At 42.4% G+C, this 21,191-nt stretch overlaps 1 protein-coding gene across 1 annotated transcript; it reads left to right on the top strand.

The window, feature by feature from the left end:
* Positions 1 to 6,524: 6,524 nt before the first annotated feature.
* T265_11838 (hypothetical protein) lies at positions 6,525 to 20,941 on the top strand (the record flags this gene model as incomplete). Its single annotated transcript, XM_009178623.1, has 3 exons — positions 6,525 to 6,621; positions 14,933 to 15,024; positions 20,299 to 20,941. 3 exons carry the CDS (start codon positions 6,555 to 6,557, stop codon positions 20,515 to 20,517), a joined length of 378 nt encoding a protein of 125 aa, XP_009176887.1.
* Positions 20,942 to 21,191: the final 250 nt, after the last annotated feature.

Here is a 21,191-nt window from a genome sequence, read left to right as displayed (position 1 = left end):
CCTGTGGAGTGGAAAATCTTCAGAAAGTTGACAATGTCTATCTTGTTTCCATGATTAAACTGTAATCTTCAGGCATCACGAACAACAATCACTGAATATTTATAGGAAACTAAATCTCTTGCATATTTCATTAGTGAAGTTCAGTAGGGAAGCTTGTTGATACAAAGACCACCCTTGAGAGACGAAAAAGTGGTCATTGTTCTGGATGAGCTTTACACGATAGAACAAGTTTTCTAGCAAAGCAAGTAATTCCCTTCGTTACTTTTGTACTCATAGATCTGCAGAAATGTGCTGATTACGACGAACTAGAGATGAAAATTTGGTGTTCTTTCTGTGCAGTCATCACATAATTGTACCTAATCTTCTTAGGAACCTATCAATGAATATGGCTCCACACAAATGGCCTTCTGTATAGAGGTGATGTACCAAATGTCGTTGGTGAGTAGCCTTCATTAATACTGACAATACATCCATAGTGAAAACGTATTGTAAACATGCGGACTTGCGTAAATTCAAGCGAAACTGTAAAATATCAACCGGATTATTGAATAAACAAATTAAATAAACAAATGTGAGGACAGAATTCAACGCCATCCCCGGCTAAATCAAACATTCTATCACAGTGTTTCCAAATATTACATTTTTATAGCATTATCGTAATTGCACTTCAAATAACTTCACTGTGTTTTCTTCTGAAGGTGAGAACCTTTTGTTACTGAAAGTTTCTGGATAACTACAGTTCCCAATCAGATACACGATACATGCAGGAGATCATTTATTTGCGTGAACCGGCAAAAAGCCGTTATACAGGGTTAGGCGAAAGGCAGCAACCTATGCAAGCTGGCTTAGTTACTTATCTAAGGAATCTGCTCTGTGCACTGGACCAACGGACCAATTACCTTGGATTCCGAACTGCAGTAGCTAGTGCCAGAAGCAGGGATATCAGATGGGACTGACGGCTGACCACTTTTGAGATACCGACTGCTAAGACAGTCCTAAATATGGAAGAGAGCGTTAATTGATCACGCGTCGGGATAGCCACCGTGGTGATTTTTAGCCAGTTTTGGCCAGTTCAAGTACCCAATCCGCTTATAGATTACCACAGCCCGGTACAACAGCGATTCTGCCTGCAGATCTCGAAATGTAAGAGTTCCAACAAAACGTATCACAAAGACTTTGTAGGCAGACATCCGAGTGCAATTGTTCCCCATGAAAGACATATGGACTGTTTCATTTTCGTGATTGGTTTCAAGGACGGAAGACATCATCTGGGTTCATGTACGCTTGTATAAATTGTCTCCAAACCAGTGTGTCCTGTCTGACGTGACTTATACAGACTGGCATCGTAAGCACTGGATGAGCGGTGGACAGGAGCCACAATTTATGCTTCTGTTCCCCTGAAATTACAACATGCAAGTAAGTGAGTAATTTAGTGTTACAGAAACATGATGACTATGGTTGGTGTATATAAAGTAAGTGGTTTCCAGAAGACTAAAACAATCTGAATCCAGAACAATCCACACCAATGGATATCCAAGGAGTTTTATCAAGAGAAGCTTGATGAAGAAGACATCTCAACGACGGCAACACCAAGAACAGGCCACCAGACAGGTAGTCCTACCTTACATCAAGAATATATCAGAACTCGCAACCAGGTTATTGGCTCAAAAAGGAATCTTCGTGGCCCACAAACCGAATGCCACTCTAAGGAAATTAATCTCTAGTCTGAAGGACAACCGGGACCAAACCAAGAGGAACAATGTGATATACCAAATCGACTGCAAAGACTGCAATATGTGCACGAATAAAGGATCACAACGCGGCTGTCAGGAGGCATGACCCCCTGGCCTTGATATCTATACACGAGGACCAAGAAAGCCACAAGTTCAATTTGGAAAACGCGAAAAATTTTGGCATACGGAGACACGCGATACGGAAGAGAATTCCTGGAAGCATGGTACTCCACGGCAACTTCAATCAGCCGGTGCATCGACCTGGATCCAATTTATGCACCTCTACGTGCAAAAGACCAACATCTCAACCGGAGCATTCAAGAAAGAGCAAATATTGGATTCACAAACGAAGAAACAAGGATTGCCTAGGAGTCAAATTAATAAAGGTCACAAGCCGGAACTCGGAAGGACAAAGACCACTTCAACATCGACCAGACTACGACGGCGAGGGATGCCAATTTCAAAGGCCACGTGGGCATTGGCGAATGAGGACACGGGATAAAAAAGAGCAGCCAATGGAACCGCTCGACCGAATAACTAATCGCGGTCAAAGGTCATCCCCGGCTACCAGCACGTATATTAACACACGTGACACTACTCAAGGCACAGCCACTAACCCACTGCTATGCACAGCTACGCTCCCCAATAACGCACTGATGACGTCACTTCGATTGGTGATGAAATGTTTGCAATCAAACTGCCCAGCTCAGCGAACAAGCCAAACATCAACAATCTGATCGCTTTGTTTTGCCAAACGAAGGGCATCGATTACATGGCTAGACGGTTTTATCAACAAACGGTTCCCTTAAGAAGCCTAATCTAGTTCAGTAGGATGAAATTCTGGCGATCCGGAAAAGCTCATCATAGGGAAGTGTTCTTCATACTAGGAAATTTCGGATGGAAAATAAACGTATCTATCGATCTAAAGCATGTGTACCATAAACCGCTTTCTGGTGGGATGAACAAAACTGAACGCATTCCAATTCGGTAAGATGGAAGTGAACGTGTCGGATACATGGTGAAGCTTCAAAGAGATTAAAAATAATCCTACTTATTTGTCACGACCAGCTCAGTTGAACAGCATAACGAACGAGAATGAATTTACGTTAAAAATTGAGAATATTTAAAAACCACTATCCTTGAGTGTTTCTCTTCGCATAACAATACGCCACAAGATGTGTCACCAACAAAGATGTCTGTCACTTTCAAACCATCCAGAATTAATCTTGGTAAGTTTTCTGAGGACATCTTTTTCTAGTATGGTTTATTGCGAATAAAAAAATGAAGCCTTACCCTGACAACAACCGCAACAATAATTAGATTACGGTTATGACATTTTGAGAATGTTACGGCGCGCAAATGCCCCCTAGGGTTAAAAAAAGACACCAAAGCGGCCATTCACCCTGGTTGACGAGCAGCTTCGCAGGCGACTACAAGCCCGTGCTCCATGAGTCTTCGTGTATTGTATTGGATCTTACCGTGGTTTAACGATTTGTGTGTGTCTGTGGCCCACTGAGCCATACTGGGGGTGTCCGTGCGACACCCAAAGGTTGGTCAGTGGTCAGAGGTCTAAACAAAACAGTCTCCTGGTCCTCCAAGTTGGGATTTGGGACTTGCTGCTTGAAGAAAGGAGATTCACTGGGAACTTCTCACAAAGTTGCTGAAAACTCTTCGACTTTTCGAATGTCGTACCAACTGAAACGTAGCACATTCAGTCGAACACTACCATAAAATAGAGATTCAGTTCAGTCTTCCAAGAAAATCAGATTGATTCGCAAATGAGTGTATTTGTGGTGATTTACTAGGATTTCTTGCCAAACACTATTACCTTGGGGTCAGGCTTTTGACCCAAGGACTTTACTTGAGGGCTCTAATCGTCCTCCTGTTCTCTCTGACATTATCCAAGCCCAAGCACAACCGCAACACATGCTGTCATGGTAAAACTAACAGTACGTAGGAATATAACCACTCCTAACCTCATCTTATTTAGTGGATACATCATCCGGTAAGTTTTCCACTGCGTGGCCTAGTTTTACACGACTCATTATCATTTCTTTTCAGCTCATTTAAACACACAGGTAGATATATAAAAAAACAACTCTTTTTTTAGATTTTCGCTCACTCAGTATAAGTAGAACACAGACAGATCTCAAGCAGCTTCTTGCCTCATCTGATTTGAGACCACAGATTCATTGGATTCTTTCTTCAGCGTCAGTGTATCATGATGGGGCCAAAATTCCAGCCTATTTTAGTCGACAGCTTAGATACCTGCTTGACTGAATCCGGACGCATTCACTTGGCTGCAGAGGGCTAATAAAACCCAAAACAGAATCTGTCCATCGAAGTCACTTGCCTATAGTTCGACTTCCGAATCTCTCTTTTTTCCCTGTTATTTTTTAGTAAATCGTTGGTAACCACAGTGTCTCTGCGACAGACGTTCTCCCGGATAAAACGTTCCGGAGTTCATGCAGATGTGAGACCGCCGATCCCTCTACTTTCATTCTGCTTTGATTTTTTTTATATCAACAGACAGATGGACAGACAGTGGGCAAAGTCACGTCACCCTGTTGACTTTTCAGGAGAACCTGAATACTCGGTGGACAGGGTGGGAAGTAAACCTACAACCGTTACCATTCCCGCGTTACCACTAGGCAAATAGGCTTGCGGTCACGCCCAAGCTAAATATACAAGTGTGACTTTAGAATTGACTTTTACTAACAGCTGCATCCACAGTCCTACAGAAATTTTTATTAGACACAGAGACTGGTGGAAGAGTTTGCCACTTCTAGAGGACATCTGTTATTGAGCTTACAGTAGATTGTTTTATAATCTCCTCAAAGCTGTCCTGGGCCTTTTCAAACAGCTGCTTTCCTGGTGAATTTTCGCGGTATCAGGACTCAACAACATGCGACTCCTTTGGATGTGTCCGTATGTCATTCTAGTTGATCGACGAATGAATCACGGTCATGAGGCTCTGTTATTGATAAAAAAACTTGTTACTTATGCTCAAACTTACAAAGTAACAGAACAGAATGAATGTATATGGCAGGTAGATGGACATTTTTACAGTCATCCGACCCACCTTTGTCAGCATTCAAAAGGAACATGGTGTTTGGAATGACCAGATATCCAGTTGGGTCAGTCTCCTCCGGAACAACGGCTACTGGGTTATTTTAAGGTCGCCAAAGGGATGCATTCAAATGTAACAGAATCAAGAATTGAATATGTTCAGCGATTGTATGGACAACAGAATAATTTGACGAACCAGTACTTGATAAATGGTATTCCGGTGAGGTCTTGTGCAAAATGTTCCATTCAGGTTGACATATGAAAAAAAGCATATGAAACTCAGGGACTCCTGATATTGTTATAGCAATATAAAAAGGGAATATCTTATAAAAGTTTTCTACCTCCGAGTACTGGTTGTATGTGGATAAACACACAATTACTTGTTGCAGATCCATCGGGTGCCAGGATCCATACACTGGAGTGTTGTATATACGATACAAAAACCGTTGTTGTAACAAGCCGACCTTCGTTATGTCAGTTCATGTAAGTTTCACTGAGGATTAAAAGCTATTCATCAATTTCGTGCATGCAGTTCACGCAGTTTCACTAGCAGAATCAGTGTGCGAAATTTGATGCTTTGTTTCTTATGGGTTTCGCGCTCTAAATCAGTCAAGTGTTCTCGGTTCAGAGAGATTCTTCCCATATTTGAGACCGAATGCACACCATTCTGACTTCATCGATCTGCTGGCTCTTTCCATGTGCCAACGATCCCACACACAAATGAGGCAATCATCCTTTATTCATGAATCAGTAACCAATTTGTCAGCGAAACTACTTTTGTACCACAATACCCAAAGCTATCACCCAAGAATGGCGACAAGACTCCTAATTTGTTTAATCTATTGGTGAATGAATTCGTTTGCTCTGAGTAATACAAACTGTTCGTATAAGATAACTGACGATTGGAACATTTTGACTGTGAGTGTGTCACAACACGCATTAGATGTAAATATCATATTCCATCGCCCACCACGGACAACTCCATAGAATGTGTGAGTCAGATTTTAACGCAGCAACTCGCAGTTATTGATCCTATTGTGTTTATTCCCTATAACACTGTGGGTTGCAGTTCACAGACTAGTATCTTGCGGTCGCTAACGGTCTAGCGGAATACGGATCGTTTTCTCATAAAACGACTTGTTCATCATCAGCAAGCGGGTTCATCAGCTGAGGCTCAGAGAGCGAGTAATCATGGAAAGTGAAAAAAATTGTCTTGGTTATATCAAAGATACCAAAAATTATTTAATTTCAAACGACAGTATTCCCCCGTGGACATCTAAGCATTGATATGACTTCGAAATCGTGCATTTTGAGCCACAGATGCGTAATTCTTTCAATCCAAAGTATTAATTAAAGACAAACGGCAATCCTTTCTTTCCCAAAAGACAGACAGGTGGATGACGAAATTAGTTCAGAGGTAACCAATAGTGAATTTCGTCACAATTACGCTTGTGAACTTTTGCGCCCACTCTTGGCGCACCTCACCCCAAACCATGTTCACGTGCACTGTGCGTTTGTGGTACTGCAGACATACGTAGACGCACAACGGTTTGGACGAAACTGTCTCCGCGGCGGGACTAACCTCCGTTACGATCAGGATGGGGTGGTGGTCATGGGACAGCGGCTAGACACGTAACTTGTGTGTGTTCGCGCGCGCGCGCTGTCCACGCAATCCTTCAGATTCGGTTGAGACACCAGACATCGATAGAAACACGTTTGGANGTCCGACGCATTTCCACAAACCGGTTCAGCATGATCAAATCACCGTCACTGTGTGCTCTTTTATTGACTCTGAACATCATCAGCTCTGTTAACAGTGGTAAGTAGTAGTGTATGTGGATTTTTCTAGATTCAGCATGCCAGTCTTACAGATAGACTGACTTCTGTAACCGCAACTAGTAGTGTCAACGGAACATTTGCAGTGTATACTTTTAGTCACCACCAGCTAGTACTGAATTTGTCTTCATTATACAGTTGTTCAGTTCACTAGGTTAGTTCGATTGAACAGATATTTGGAGATGTCATGTTTTGAGAATGAATTCCTGTCGTTCCGATAACTCTTGGACACTGTATGTATGTGGTCGATCGTGTCTGATTTAGTCGGTAGTAGTACGATAGCATATTGACTGTGCTGGAACGACTGAGAGTTATTTTGGGGCACAATAATATCTAGAAACTACAGTGCAGCTAGAGCATCTCATCTGGTTTTCCCTGCTTCTTCGTGTGATTTACAAGACGTGAGTGCAAAATCCTTCTCACCGACTGCACGATCCACGTGATCAAAATATGGTTTTAGGCCAACCGATTTCTCGAAAAAAAGGATTTTGCGAGAAAAACGTAGCCGAATTCTTCGACCCCATGGAGGTTCGACCATAAAAAATGTGAGCTTATGGGAAGGTCGCCGTGCCATGATAACTAGCCTCAATTATGCTTTTTTCCTTTCGGGTAAACATACGTGTGAAATACACTCATGTGATACACTCATTTTGACAGGAGACTCACCTGCATCCCATCCTATTCTCTGTTTTGTGGTGTTTTTAAGCAACGAAATATCCTGTACCAGGACACCTAGTGTTTCAGTTAGTACGATATTCGAAACACCGCGATACACCGTATAAACATGATGCACTGTACATAGGGTACCTCAGATCTCTTCGACAGTCAACAAACGGTTTTGCCCATCATTAACGAGGAATTCGGTTGGGATCCAGGTGAGTCATCTGCGGAACCAAATGTGTCGCTAATTTCGTGCGATTTGGGTTAAAGTAGAAGATAAGGTTGACGGAAACTCAGGAACCGCGCCTACCTGATGAACTTCAAGGAGAGCAAAACCGAAGGCGCGCTGTTGAAGAGCTTCCAGCAATATTATGAGTAGTGTATTACTTATATACATGTGATGCATTCATCTAAAATTGGTGTGATGCTGAATCGAACCCGTATGGTAAATGCACAAATATTCCAAAATAATAGAAGGATCATGAGAGATGAGCGGATAACTGCCAGCTGGTTTCACCATGTCGTGATAGTTTGACAATCAGAAAGTACCAGTTACTAAGGCATTTTGGATTTCTGAGTTAGTTGAAGCCGATATTATACTTTTTAGTATCCATGACCTATTTCAATAGGTTGGACCAGAGTACACGCTTCTCAGATGCGTTCCTGCCATCCTGTGATCACATATGTTAGCCTGAAACCATACAGCTCGACTGTACAAGTGTAAGTATGTGGGAAAGACTAGTTACGTCCCGCCAGCAGGTAAGAGGTGATTAGTGAGGTAGACTAGTGAGAAGTTGGTTCGTATGTCGTGCCAAAATCACAAATGGTTCACTGAACTGGCGAGAACATCAAACGGTCCAGTGGGCCTACTACCTTGACCACAGCATAACAGTGATCCGGGTACTCACAGACGACTCAGGCTAAATGGTATTCATTATCAACGCGTGTCCTTTTATGGGCGAGGTTTCGCCTCACTCATGATGTTTACAAGTGGTCAGTGCGAATACCCCTTACATCAGCCACACAGGACACACGTTGATGCTTGGCTTCCAGACTCTTATGTACGTTCCTCAAGATGACATTAATGAATAGAAGGTATTCGAACGGAATTTAATTTTGCCTTGCGGCATCCTCAGTTAACTGTGGAGATTTTCCTCCCGGTGAAAAATGGAGATAGGGGAACTTTGCAGTATCAGCTTGATTTCGATTGTCTACGTAAGCATTTTCTGGACTACTTGTTTGAACAGTTAATACTGTTTCATATTGAGCGCAATTTTCATCTAAGAGCATATGTTTCACTCTTCTTGTAAAAGAGATGGCAGACTAAATAGGATGTTGGGCAAAATTACTTAAGAACTAAGTTTTTTTTAAAATTCCGTTGTGGGAGGCTTCTGAACCCACCTGAATTGTCTTCAACGTTTGATCAGTACACGTCATAATCGGTATCACTCTACTGTATTGAGACGGGGTTATATAAAAAACTCCAACAGACTAGTAAAGTCACTTTCCTTTTCAAATATTCCGATGAAACAGTGTACGCCAGTTCCATAAATTTTTAAGTTGCGCAATTTAGCCTCAACTATTAGTTGCCTAATGGTGAGGATTGGATTGCCCCTACAACTCTAAGGAAACTACCTGAAGGGATGCCACCTGATCAACAGAAAAACAAGTGGTCAAACCCATTATGCACATAATTTAGATGACGATGTATACAACATGGACTGGATTCTTGTGACTCACTGTAATTTAGTGGGTTTTCAGGATTGAGTGACAGAATATACTAAGAATAATCGTTTCTCTAAAACCACATACCCGTGAGACGCAAATAAATTCACCGATATGCTGAAAAGAAACATAATACTCATGTAATCCACATGAAACATTTGGTGACTCGTAAAACCGACATCAATCGGATACATCGAACTCTTTTTTGTTGGATTCAAAAATGACGAATTAAGTCAGGGTCACACGGGACCGAGTATATGTACACTATTTTCAGTGACAAACAAGATCGAAACAACAGATTCATTACTGGGAACCGCGCCTTCCTGATAAGTCCCCTACCTGTCAGCCCCGTAGTTGGCTGTCGAAGAGTTTTCAGCAACCTTGTGAGTAGTCGTCTTTGTGAAAACTGATTTAATTTGTTCTACATACCCTAGAACACGTAGTGAAACCTGGGCATCTTATTATTCCGAATGATCTCATAGAATGGAGCTGAAACAATAATTTGGTTGCCTGCTAAATTGACTGGAATTTTAAGGAATGGCACCAAGGCACCAGTGCCTATATTAATCTACTTTTGTTGTAGACTGCCTATGGATTTTGATCATGTTTGAGGACAGCACCTCACGGATGCTGATGTAACATGCTAGTAAAGTTTGAGTAAAATGAGAGCCATCGTCCGTTGATCTCTCAAGTGATTGCGTGTCACTCAACACACAAAACTCAGTACTGACGCGAGTAAAACACTCGCTCATCCAAGTTGCTTTGGGTTCGCCTCTCGTTCCGTGTGTGTAATTGCTGAGCCTCCGCGAATTGCATTCACTTGTCGGTAAGACAAAAGATACTTCAAATGCACGGTTCCAAAGATACCAGGACGTCCTCAGTTCCCCTGGTAGTAGGGAGGCTCGATTCTTGGGTGAGCGGTCCACTGGAACCAGAGCTAACTGGGCCAAAAGCCTGCGCCAACCCTACTCATATACCTTAGTACAGTTAATTGAAACAAGCCTTTGTGACTCTACTTAACTGCTTGAAGGTCCATTAGGTTCGTTTAGTTGGTTTTCTTTTTTTTCGGGAAGTGAGCACATCCTGGGAACGCCAGGAAGTTCCCCTCATCTGTAGTTCGTACTCCAGGCAAAGGATTGAAACTATAGCGGTTTTTTCGCCAGTCCGTCGAAGTCACTTACTTTCAAACCTATGCCCAGTAACCTTAAGACACCTCATGTCAACTTCGCAGAACAAGACATTGATTATTCTGAACTATTTCCCTATGTTTACGTTCTGTTCTATCTCCTATCGAAAACACGAATAAGAAATGTTTTGAGGAGCAGTCAGCGCAGCATATTCCTCACTCCATTACAGGTATCCACCAGTGTCCTGATTTTTGTGTGAGCCCTCATCCCCTTTAACAAGTATTTATAACGATTGATTGAACTAGTGGTGACACGTATGCTATGGACATCTTCTGTCCTTCTATGCTCACATACATGTTCTTCCGCTAGTATTGCTCACCTTCTTATATTTGTGACAGTGTTCCTTTATGGTAACAATGTAGCATGTAGTGTTGCGTTGAATTCAGCCTCTCTTGATACCTGATGGAGCCAACCACCCGGTTTGGTTCCAGCGTACTGGTTTCTCCTTGAGCAATGAACAGGATCCAGCTGGCACCTCTGCAGCAGTTCCAACCAGTTTATGTCAGAGGCACGCGTAATAATTATGACAAACGTTGCAAGTTGAACCAGCAGCCAACAGTCGAAATCCCCTCTGTTGAAGTATTGGTACTTGTGTGGCCACCCTGTCCAGGCTCTTCTAACGAAAACATGCCAACAAGGCCAATAAATAAGCCTCATCCAGTATGACGTAGGTAGGCTTTATGGAACCAAGAATTCCAATGTCCACAAATCCCAAAAAAGACAAAGTCACCGTCGCATATGACGGAAAAATAATTCCAATCCAACCATAGAAAAAGCCCCATCATCCACTAGCAGTATTCTCTCAATCGACTGTCTGTGTGGGCTGTGTGGCCAGTGGCCTATCGGGTCGAACAGTTACCTACTGGAAATGACCAAAACCATCTGTTAAACAGCTTCATCTTCGGGTTTTGATGTCTATGATGCTTGGTTCAACCAAACCTCGGATTGTGCAGTGCCACTCCTGTAGACCAATCCCGGGAATTAATCATTATATGCTGATCTTCCAGTCTTTTCTGGACAGTTATGATCTGGCATCATGGCAGGTCATTCTTATTCAGACCTCTACACATGCAGGATGATTCCACACACCTTGAGTCGTGTTCCCCGACAGCTTTATTGACAAGTTCCATCCGTGTTATTGACAAGTTCAATCCGTGTCGGTCAACAAAATGCAGATTTGCTGATCCTTTTACAGCTAAAAGAGAAGCGTCCACCATGCTCGACTTATTATGGAAGGAATTATGCAAGTGGGGATGCGAATAACCACCGCAAGACACGCCATGCTAAATGCAGGGACCTTATACTCTAGAACAAGTAAATACCTAGTGACGTCGCACGGTACCCTCTTTTTGTTGAAGCCTGTTCAAGGCGTCTGTGGGACTGGAAGTCCCTTGTCAACTTTGCTCGATGGGTAGTACGTCACCAGCTCTAGATAAACTCACATAATTTTGTGGTTTGGTGTCAAGGCTGTACCAGTCATTCAGCCCTTTTTGTGACAATCCAGTGGCTACATACCACATATATGTCGTGCGAGAATTATATCAGTTCCTAGAGTTTTAGATCTAATCTCAGCAGGCCAACAGGTACTAATCTCCGTGTTACTCATATGCGTCCGATGTTTTCATAAAGTGCTATCGATCAATAAACAAGTATATTGCAGCTGCTGTAATTCAGTTTTCATTTCATTTTTGTGAGAGTTGCTTAGAAACTACCACCCTGTAACGTATTTTGCCTTGTGACCTCAGTTTGTCTTGTGTCGGTACCTCAAAAGCTTGTGCTTGGTAGTCACAAGATATGACGATCGTCTCTACAGGAGCTTCCAAGGCATCGATGTTTCTAGTTCGCTCCATCAGATACTCAAAGAAGGGTGCTATAGCAGTTATTTCCATATTTGGAGGTTAACTGCAGCAGACGAATGATTCAGAAAGACTCAATCCCTTGAGCGCTTCTCAACACGGCGATGAGCGAGGTTGTCAGCCCATCAACACCACACCTAGAATACCAATTCCATCTTAACGAGGGACTGATTAGTGGGTTATACAGTTAGAGAGTCGTTCGGTCGCCGCAAGCATAAGACCGAAAAAATAGGAAAATAGAGTATTAGCCACACTCATTTGTTTTTTCCAAGAAGNTTTTTTTTCCAAGATGGTAACCACTTCTGTTGATGAAATCGGTGCCGGGATGTAGTTGGGCATTCCCTCCGCTTCACGGACAGATTAATCTGTCACCATCAATAAGGACGTCTAAGATTTCTCGATCAGGTCGTGCATGCCCCATTGAAGCCAAATCAACCTACTGAGGTCACAAAGGAAAGGCGCACAAGTGAATACGATGTCTTCTCCAGTGTCCAGTTAATGCCAGCGAAACTGATGGAATGATTGTATTAGTGGTCTTTTGGCGGACGTCTTGGCCCAATAAAAACACTACGATCTTAGTAGCTGAGCACAATAAGCGATATACGGGCATGAGTGCGTATGAAAAAAGCCGTTTCCCCACCGTCCCAAATATTAGGCAATTTGGTTAGTAATAATCCGCCTTTCCTCATGGATGCTACGAGACCGTACATGTTTTTTGGGTCATAGTCAAGCAGATGAACAGCATGGAAGGTTTGGTTACCGCGTGCGCTGATAGACTGAAAAGCAGCTAGAACTGATCGCTTTACCTCTTTCGGTATCCTCGATTACTCACTGTGGCGTTCATCTTCGATGCAACTTATCAAGAGGTAAGCGAACGAACTCAGTCTTGGCCAGAGAAGCCAGATAATTTTCCACCATCAGAGCTGCAGGCAACCGGAAGGTTCTGTGTACATCTTGCATTCCTTTCCAGTCGGAAGCAACCTTTTCTCTACTTATCAGAAGCGAGATGCACATGAACTCACAAAGGATTTCCGATGCTCGCAATAAACTGACTATTAATAGTTCAGAGCAATAAACTTGAAATCTTAAGGCAGTTTTTGTTAAGAGCGTCGAAAAGCGATGGCAGACGTGAGGACAGCCTGGGTTGAATACAGTATGATTGCTTAGAGTGAAATTTTCTCGTTTACTTCTCGGTTTACTAACCAGTCGTTGTTTCACAACGAACTACCTCTTCGACCTCCTCTTCGACCCGATAAGATTGTTGATGGAGTGAGGCCGTCGAAAGTCACTGCGAGCCTGCTCATCGTTAAAAGCTTTCTACGTAAGTACGGTACTTTTATTCCAAGTATCTGGCCTTGAGTATTTGAGTATTTTCTACCCTTTCATCTCAATGTTTGATCAGAATTTAGCCCAATATTCTCTCGTTCTTCGGCGGTAACTTACCGCTATTGATTAAACTAGTAATTTCGCCCTCCTTGTGAGTTATTCTCCACTTTTTATGCTAAGGGGTGTAGTCCGTTTTCAACGCTGGGACAGGAAAATTCCAAATGAAACCGGCGAACTGATGAACACATTTGTATGGAAAACCTGCTGGGATTTTTTCACATTGTCAGTCGATATAGGTCAGCCTTCTCGGTACTCTCCCTTCTTTCAACCCTGTGGTGTTAAGACAGATAGGAATGAATCGATATTCCAGAATGCTACATTCGAATAATCCGACGCCGCGCTCTGTGGCTGTCCAGTAATCAATAATCACCTGCTGATGGATCAATCATTGAACTACTGTTTTTTATGAATAAAGGGTTTTTCTGATGCGTGTATTCCATGAGCGAGCACATCTGACATATTACAAGGCTAGATCGTTAGTGCCTTAAGTGTATTTCAGGTAAAAGTGCTACGAGGATTAAAACGTCACCTTCGATCAGATTTGTTAGTTACGACAAACCAGGCAGTCCTGTCACGTTCAAAACCTGAAAAAGAGAAAAGCAGCTGAGAGTGCAAGCTAAGGGCGGAGAAAAGGCCAGCTAAACTAAACTGCAAATTAAAGGAAACGAAACCACTCACAAGGTTGCTGAAAACTCTTCGGCATCATAAACGAGAGATTCAATTCAGTCTCCTGTGAAAGCCAAATTGATTTGCAAATGAGTGTATTTCTCGTAAACTACGACTCATTTTACTTGATAATATCTAGGAGGATTCCGAAGCGAGTAATTTACGACTCATTATGACGCTATGCTGCAAAAATAGTTTAGGAAATTCGATTTAAACTGAACACAGAACGCTTTGTTTGCCTTCATTTGTGAACTAACTGTCGACAAAATTTGGAATCATTGGAGAAATTTCCTATGCACTAGCATTATGAATTTTTTCAGTGTTCGTCCACGTACATAAATTTATCTCCGTCGCAATAGCCGGTACGGATTTTTCTCACAGTTACATTACTTGTTTGACTAACCTTCCACCGGTTCTGTAAACTGGTTGCCCCATAGTTTATTGTCTGTGGGAAATCGTCTCGTCTGATTTTACCATCCAGACAGTGGTTGGTATTTATTGGCTTACAGTGGCTGAAGTGAACCGGATATGATCAGGCCACCTAAGTCGATAATTGGTTGTTTGAGGAAACAAGTCCAATTTGCAACAATGCTTGAAGTTTATTGCAATTCGCAAGTGTAATTTTATTAGTGTCGTAGTTTGGAGATTTTTGGGACTTGTCTAATTAGTTTGAATAACTGTGTTACCTTGGGTTGTCCGTAACCCGGCGCTTCCTATTCATTTCAAAGCTGGTGAAAACAATGAATTACCCAGAAAAAATTGGTTAACAGGTTCTACATAATATAACCTGCTGTCGGAATTCTTTCGCTTTCAGCGGAAACAATTAAATGCTACGTATGCTCTCACTGCCCAGTGCCGTTTGAACCCGAAGGGGCGAGACAACTTGGCAATTGCAACTACTGCAGGGTGAGTTACCGGGGATACCACAATGGGCATTATTAACTGACAGTGTATTGTCCCATTGTTATTTTAGAATTTCCACCATTTTAATGGGGCTGAGAGTAGTAAATACACAACCGTTCAATACATTTGACAAAACTTTTCCCATGGATTTACTATGCCAGAGAAGTTGTGTTTTGCATGCTAACATAAACACCTTTGAAGTGAATCAGCTCTTCAGATGAGGAACGTACTGCCTGTTCAAGAAATACACTCATTTGCAAATAAATTTGATTTTCACGAGAAACTCAACTGAATCTCTCGTTTATGATGTTCTACAACTGGGTTCAAGTAGAACATAAGGTTGATGGAAACTCGGGGACTGCGCCTACCTGATGAGCCCCAAGAAGGGCGAAACCAGTCGTGGGCTGTCGATGAGTTTTCAGCAACCTTGTGAGTAGTTTCCCTCATGAAAACACTACCTTCTTGAAGAAGGATTATGGGTTCTAAACAAAGTAGGCATTTTCTGCGCTAGCATTGACTTATATGCCTCGACTCTTCACTTTTCTTCGTCTGAGTTGTCAGTTGTTGTCACATGGTGCTGTTTGGAAAATCCGTTAACAGTGCAATTTAATCAGATCCGGTCAAAGTGGCAGACACTTGTTATTTGTGAAAATTCCTGACTAGAGCTTAGAAATGAAACAACTTCAGGAACATACATGTCCGTTATCAATTGTTATCACCTAGGCTGTGTGAAACGGTTGCCTTTTTTTACGGCTTCCTCCGCAACTCTAATGAGAACCGCAAAGTAAGGTAAGTAAAGTTGAAGTAATCATACTTGTTGGTGGCTTTCCAGCATAGATTGATGATAGGACGAGATCTCAGTGGACAATTACCAAATTTTTTCACACCATCACTGCCCACAGGAAGAGTAAGTTCGCAAGATGAGTGAGACTTCGATCTGAAAAGGAATTACTCAAGGAGCCATTCAATAAATAACCACGTGATGTAGTGTCTGTGGTTGAAGGATGAACTGAGAACTAATCACTAATCACTAACCCGAAGACTGCGCCTACCTGATGAGCCCCAAGAAGGGCGAAACCAGTCGTGGGCTGTCGATGAGTTTTCAGCAACCTTGTGAGTAGTTTCCCTCATGAAAACACTACCTTCTTGAAGAAGGATTATGGGTTCTAAACAAAGTAGGCATTTTCTGCGCTAGCATTGACTTATATGCCTCGACTCTTCACTTTTCTTCGTCTGAGTTGTCAGTTGTTGTCACATGGTGCTGTTTGGAAAATCCGTTAACAGTGCAATTTAATCAGATCCGGTCAAAGTGGCAGACACTTGTTATTTGTGAAAATTCCTGACTAGAGCTTAGAAATGAAACCCTCCATCACTTTGCAGCTTCATCACAACTGGGGTGCTGCAACCAACAGATTAAACTATCCGAAGATCTTGTGATATCGGCTGTTTAAAATGACGGCCAACGTACATACATCTTGGAGAAATTCCGTCATGCTGTTTCCTGTTTAGAGGTTTATCCTTGCCGAGAAGTATTTTTGCTATTTTTGGGCCTTTTCGGTGGCAGATCTTATGATCCAGCTGGCCTGGGGCTGATCTGAAGTCATACTGTACGGGTTTCTGGCCTTTCGTACTTTAGCAAATGGTTAACGAAAACACCACCTCCCAAGTGATCAAAAAACTGGTGTTAATCAAGAGTGTTTCATATCTAGCCTCTAAAGCGCAATTTTAGCGCAGTGTAGCGGAAATGAGACCAGAGGTTTCCTTCCCGTGATCTATATGCACAACAGTAAATTCCGCCGGCCTCGTTCGAACTGTTCGGTTCTCTTGATTTGACCGGAATAGTGATGTATCTGTCAGGGTTTATTGCATACGGTGAGCGACAAGCGTCCTTACCACAGTCAGTCAGTAGGTGCAGTTGAACTGAACGACTGACTGGTTATCGTTATCATAGGTGAGCAATCATAAGGTGTAATGCACTGCCAAACAGAACGCGCACGCTTTGGTGTGTGTGTGTGTGTGTGTGTGTGTATGGATACAGGATTGTGCGAGTGCGAGTGTACGTTCGTGAACATTCTCGGCAAACCAACTTCAACAAATAGAGCAAGTAGCGCATAGTAGAATAAACGAATGGAAAGCTACGCTGGTGCGCAGTAAACTGTAGTAAATTTTGGAGCACATTGCAAAACTTAGTGGGTATTTTAATGCACTAATCATAGTGTTGCTGAAAACTCCTCGACAGCCCCCGACCGGTTTCGCCCTACTTGGGGCTCATCAGGCAGGCGCAGTCCCTGAGTTTCCGTCAACCTTATGTTCTAATTGAAACCAAACCGCACGAACTGAGCGAATATACACTCATTTGCAAGCTATTTTGGATCTTGGTTTCGCTAACTAGCTGGATGATTACCTGAACACAGCAACTATCGGGATATACATTCGGTATTCCCTTGGAAGTGGGATTCTCAAATGAAATATTCCTCCACTCATTAAGGGGATTCGCAAGTACAGGGTCACAATGCACTTTTAGTGACAATTTGCCTAATATGGCTGTATCTTTACCTTACCCAGAAAAAATATAATCAAGCGTGCGCACCTCTCACTGATAAAAACAATCTCGCTACCATACGCCTTAAAGTACCGTAACTTTTCCACATAGGGCACTCCGTTGGTAGCGTGTGGAGATTGCTCGTTGAGATTTCATCCTGTAATCGGAGCTGTTCTATGGTGAAAATCCGAGAAGCATTGTGAAGCTGCTTTAGCCCTGTTGGGAATCATCAGCAGTGCGCGTCTCACAAAACTTCAGTGAGTCTCAAATCCATGGCCGTGCTAACTAGTAAATTGGAAGAATAACCATTCGATCAAAAGCAGGGTCACGCAGTTGCAGAAAAGTTAACCTCATCGGTGTTCTGGTTGGAAATTTCTTTGATAGCTAACTCGACAAGATGGGTTTCTTCCAGTTGCGAAGCTTAGGGAATACACAATTAGATGCAAACTCAGGTTGTTGTCTGTACGTTCTGCATTGATCAAGCAAAGTCACCTGGGTCACCTTGGTCTGGGGGTCTGAATTTCGCATATTCATACACTTTTTCAGCAGCGCCATGCAAGTGCAATCCTGGAATAGCGAACAACACCCAAAAGTAACTTCTAAAGGCAACACTCCGCATCGTCACGTGTTGTATCTAGTGTTTCCCGCAAATTTTTTTCGTTTGTTGTCCACTCACAGTAACGAATCACATAATGAGCCATTGAAGACAAACTTGCTGTTCGACACAAACTCTGAACTAGCAGCTGGAAGAAGAGATGACCAATTCGTCAGCTATTTGAAAATCCATATTCCTCAAATGAATGTGGAATACTCGTAAGGAAGTATGGCATGAACGAATGCCTTGGTAGAATCACCTCTTACGTACTCTCTTTATATTTAAGACAGGTTATCTGACTGAGCAATTTCATCATTTTGCATGAAGTCGAAGAGATTACCGGTGGAAGGAGGAATGCCCCTCTCAGTGAAGTTTTTCAGCAGCCAACACGAACAAACCTGTTGCAAGTCATTGAACACGAAAGTGAACATTTCAGCTTTAGAGAGTTTTTTTAGAATGAAACATTATCAAATGCCTTATTGAACTTTCCTCAACTTTCGTTGGATAGTAAACAATAATTAACGGATACTGCGAAGCTGTTTCACTATTTTCGTGGTACAATTCACCTTCCATCGGCAGCGGAGGGCGAAGTTTGGGAAACAGACCATAGGCTACTCGTATGCTTTGTCAGTAGCATACCGTTACACTGGCACCCCAGGTTTAATGATGGGTGTTGTTTTGTTCGCTGATCTTGGCGAGTTGGTTGCAACAAGATTGTTCTAACAGCTAGAGAGAATACCAAACTAAACCAGACAGGTAATAACCTGATCAAGTCATGCCGTACCGTGAACACGCTGAAAACAGTGGCAGACAATCTTTGGATGTTCTGTCCAGTTTCGGGGGTAGTTTGACTCCCTGAATGGGGAACATAACGAAGTCAGCGCAATAAAACTGACTTAGCTAAATTTGCAACTTTCGGCAAGAGATAGACCAGTTACTAATCTTGTGCGGCTTGCTAAGGCTTACCCTGTCCGCGGTACTATCCAGAACTGCGGTTGGCTGAATGGTGAGAAAGACTATCAATTACGGACCTAGAATGTCGACAGTGCATCAATAAGCCGCCTGTAGACAACAATAATCCATAGTACTGTGGCTAAAAAATGCGTCCTTGCAGTATAATCTACTTGCAGTGACCACTTCAAGGACGCCGAACATCACATTTTCCGGGCATAATTGGTGGTTCTTGAAAAGGCTAGTGAAACGTAACACTGACGGTACCAATTGCTTTTGGTGTCATGAGTATGCAAGACAAACCAGCGCTTCAGCTGCCAAATACGTGAAGAGCGTTCTGGACGAATAAATTAGATTATGCACTATCATTGTTGTGCGTGTAATCCACCACCTCCTTCAAAGTGGCCACCATATTCTTCTTGGTAACTTGTATCGTACTGCTTCATAACCAGGGAGGTACATGTGTATAAAGGAAAGTAGAAAAACAAGCGTTCCTAACAAGAATCAGCATGTGAATTTTTGTCTTAATTGTACCCGGTGTGCAAGCACTTAATTTTGAACGGTTGCAAGGAAATCACTGATCATTTGGAGGCGCGAGCCCACGCTAGGCAGAGCAAACTCTCGTAGAGTCTAGTTCCAAGTCTGATTACAGTAACAGTGTGTAAAACCGTATTTCACCAAGATGCTGTTAGAAGTTCTTCAGATCACTAGAAAGTACTTGATCCCAGGGAGTGCTAACTCCGTTCATAAGATCGGCCAAAAGCTCCCTGTTATACGGAAGGAGTCACTCCACGGTCGCTCTGAAGAGCAAGTCAGAAGTCATAGCTTGAAACTAACGATTAAAATAGTCGTTTTCAAGATTTACTCGGACTATTTTATTGATGCCAAGGACTTTCGGGACTTCTGTAGACTTCCAGTATGTCGCTTTTGCTAGAAAGTAAGGCAGCAGCATTCCATTAGCTCAAAAGAGATCTAGTCAGTTAGTTCAACAAAATATCGACCGATATTTTTCTAAATTGTGATTGGTCTTTTGGTCTACATGAACATTACACATATTTTTATGATCTAGACAGAATAATCCAACTACATAAGCCTGTTTTTCCCGAGTACCTAAAAAATTTCAGTGGGTTGAGGAAAAAGCATGCTTTTTGGCATCATCACCAGTCGCCCTCTTTTTTCATAATTCCAGACCCAATACAACTACCTCTCTGCTGACCGCGTTCGCATAGAGAAAGACTGTGTTGTCAGCTGTGTGGAAAAAGACCGTGTTCACAACTCACAAGGCATGAAAACCGAGTGCTGTACAACAAACCTGTGCAATCCTGCCACGACCGCAACGCCAAGTCGACGTATACTAGCTACAGCTGGTCTTCTGATGTCGCTTATTTCTTCCAAATCGCTGTTGTAGATGCACACGTGACAAAATTTGAATGCCTTTTCTGAGCTTGGTAAAATAAGATAATCTAATTTTCAATTCTGAATCCACTCAATTCCCTATGTGCGCTAGATCACAAGCATCCACTATACACAACTTCTGTTGATTTTTGTGTTACTTACTTCGCTTTCTGTCCCAAGAAAACCTTATATATCCTTCATAGGTGACATTACCCAATGTGACCCCCGGCGCAAAGTACCAGTAACCAGCCGTAATCATATAGTTACCTATAAGCAGAGATGCACTGCTCGTCGACTTTTGTCAGCAATTCCTCTCCCTCCAAAAAAACAGGCGTGCTTCAGAGTGCAACCCATATACACCTATTTCTTTGTTTCCGTGTTCCAGACTTCCATGTGTTTTGTTTCTAGTCAATAAATATATCTTAGAATAATCCAGATGTCTCTTGTTCAATCTTCGTTATTTTGAAATTATTGGAGCGAAAAACAGAAATACAATGGGTGAGGTGATGTTCAAATTGCGACCAAAGCACCAAGGATTTCGCTTGGTACGGACGTTTGGAAAGTTTGCAGATTTTCAAAATAGATTATGCACCACCGAGTATGCTTTGTTCACATCAAAGGAAGAGTTTTTCGAAAGTGCTGGGTTATTGATCACGATTGTGAAGATGCCTTCCAAAATATTGCAAC

This window comes from Opisthorchis viverrini (assembly GCF_000715545.1).
Source record: "Opisthorchis viverrini unplaced genomic scaffold opera_v5_607, whole genome shotgun sequence".
Lineage (NCBI taxonomy): Eukaryota > Metazoa > Platyhelminthes > Trematoda > Opisthorchiida > Opisthorchiidae > Opisthorchis > Opisthorchis viverrini.
The sequence above is the reverse complement of the archived record's forward strand: the minus strand, read 5'-3'. Positions and strand labels throughout refer to the sequence as shown.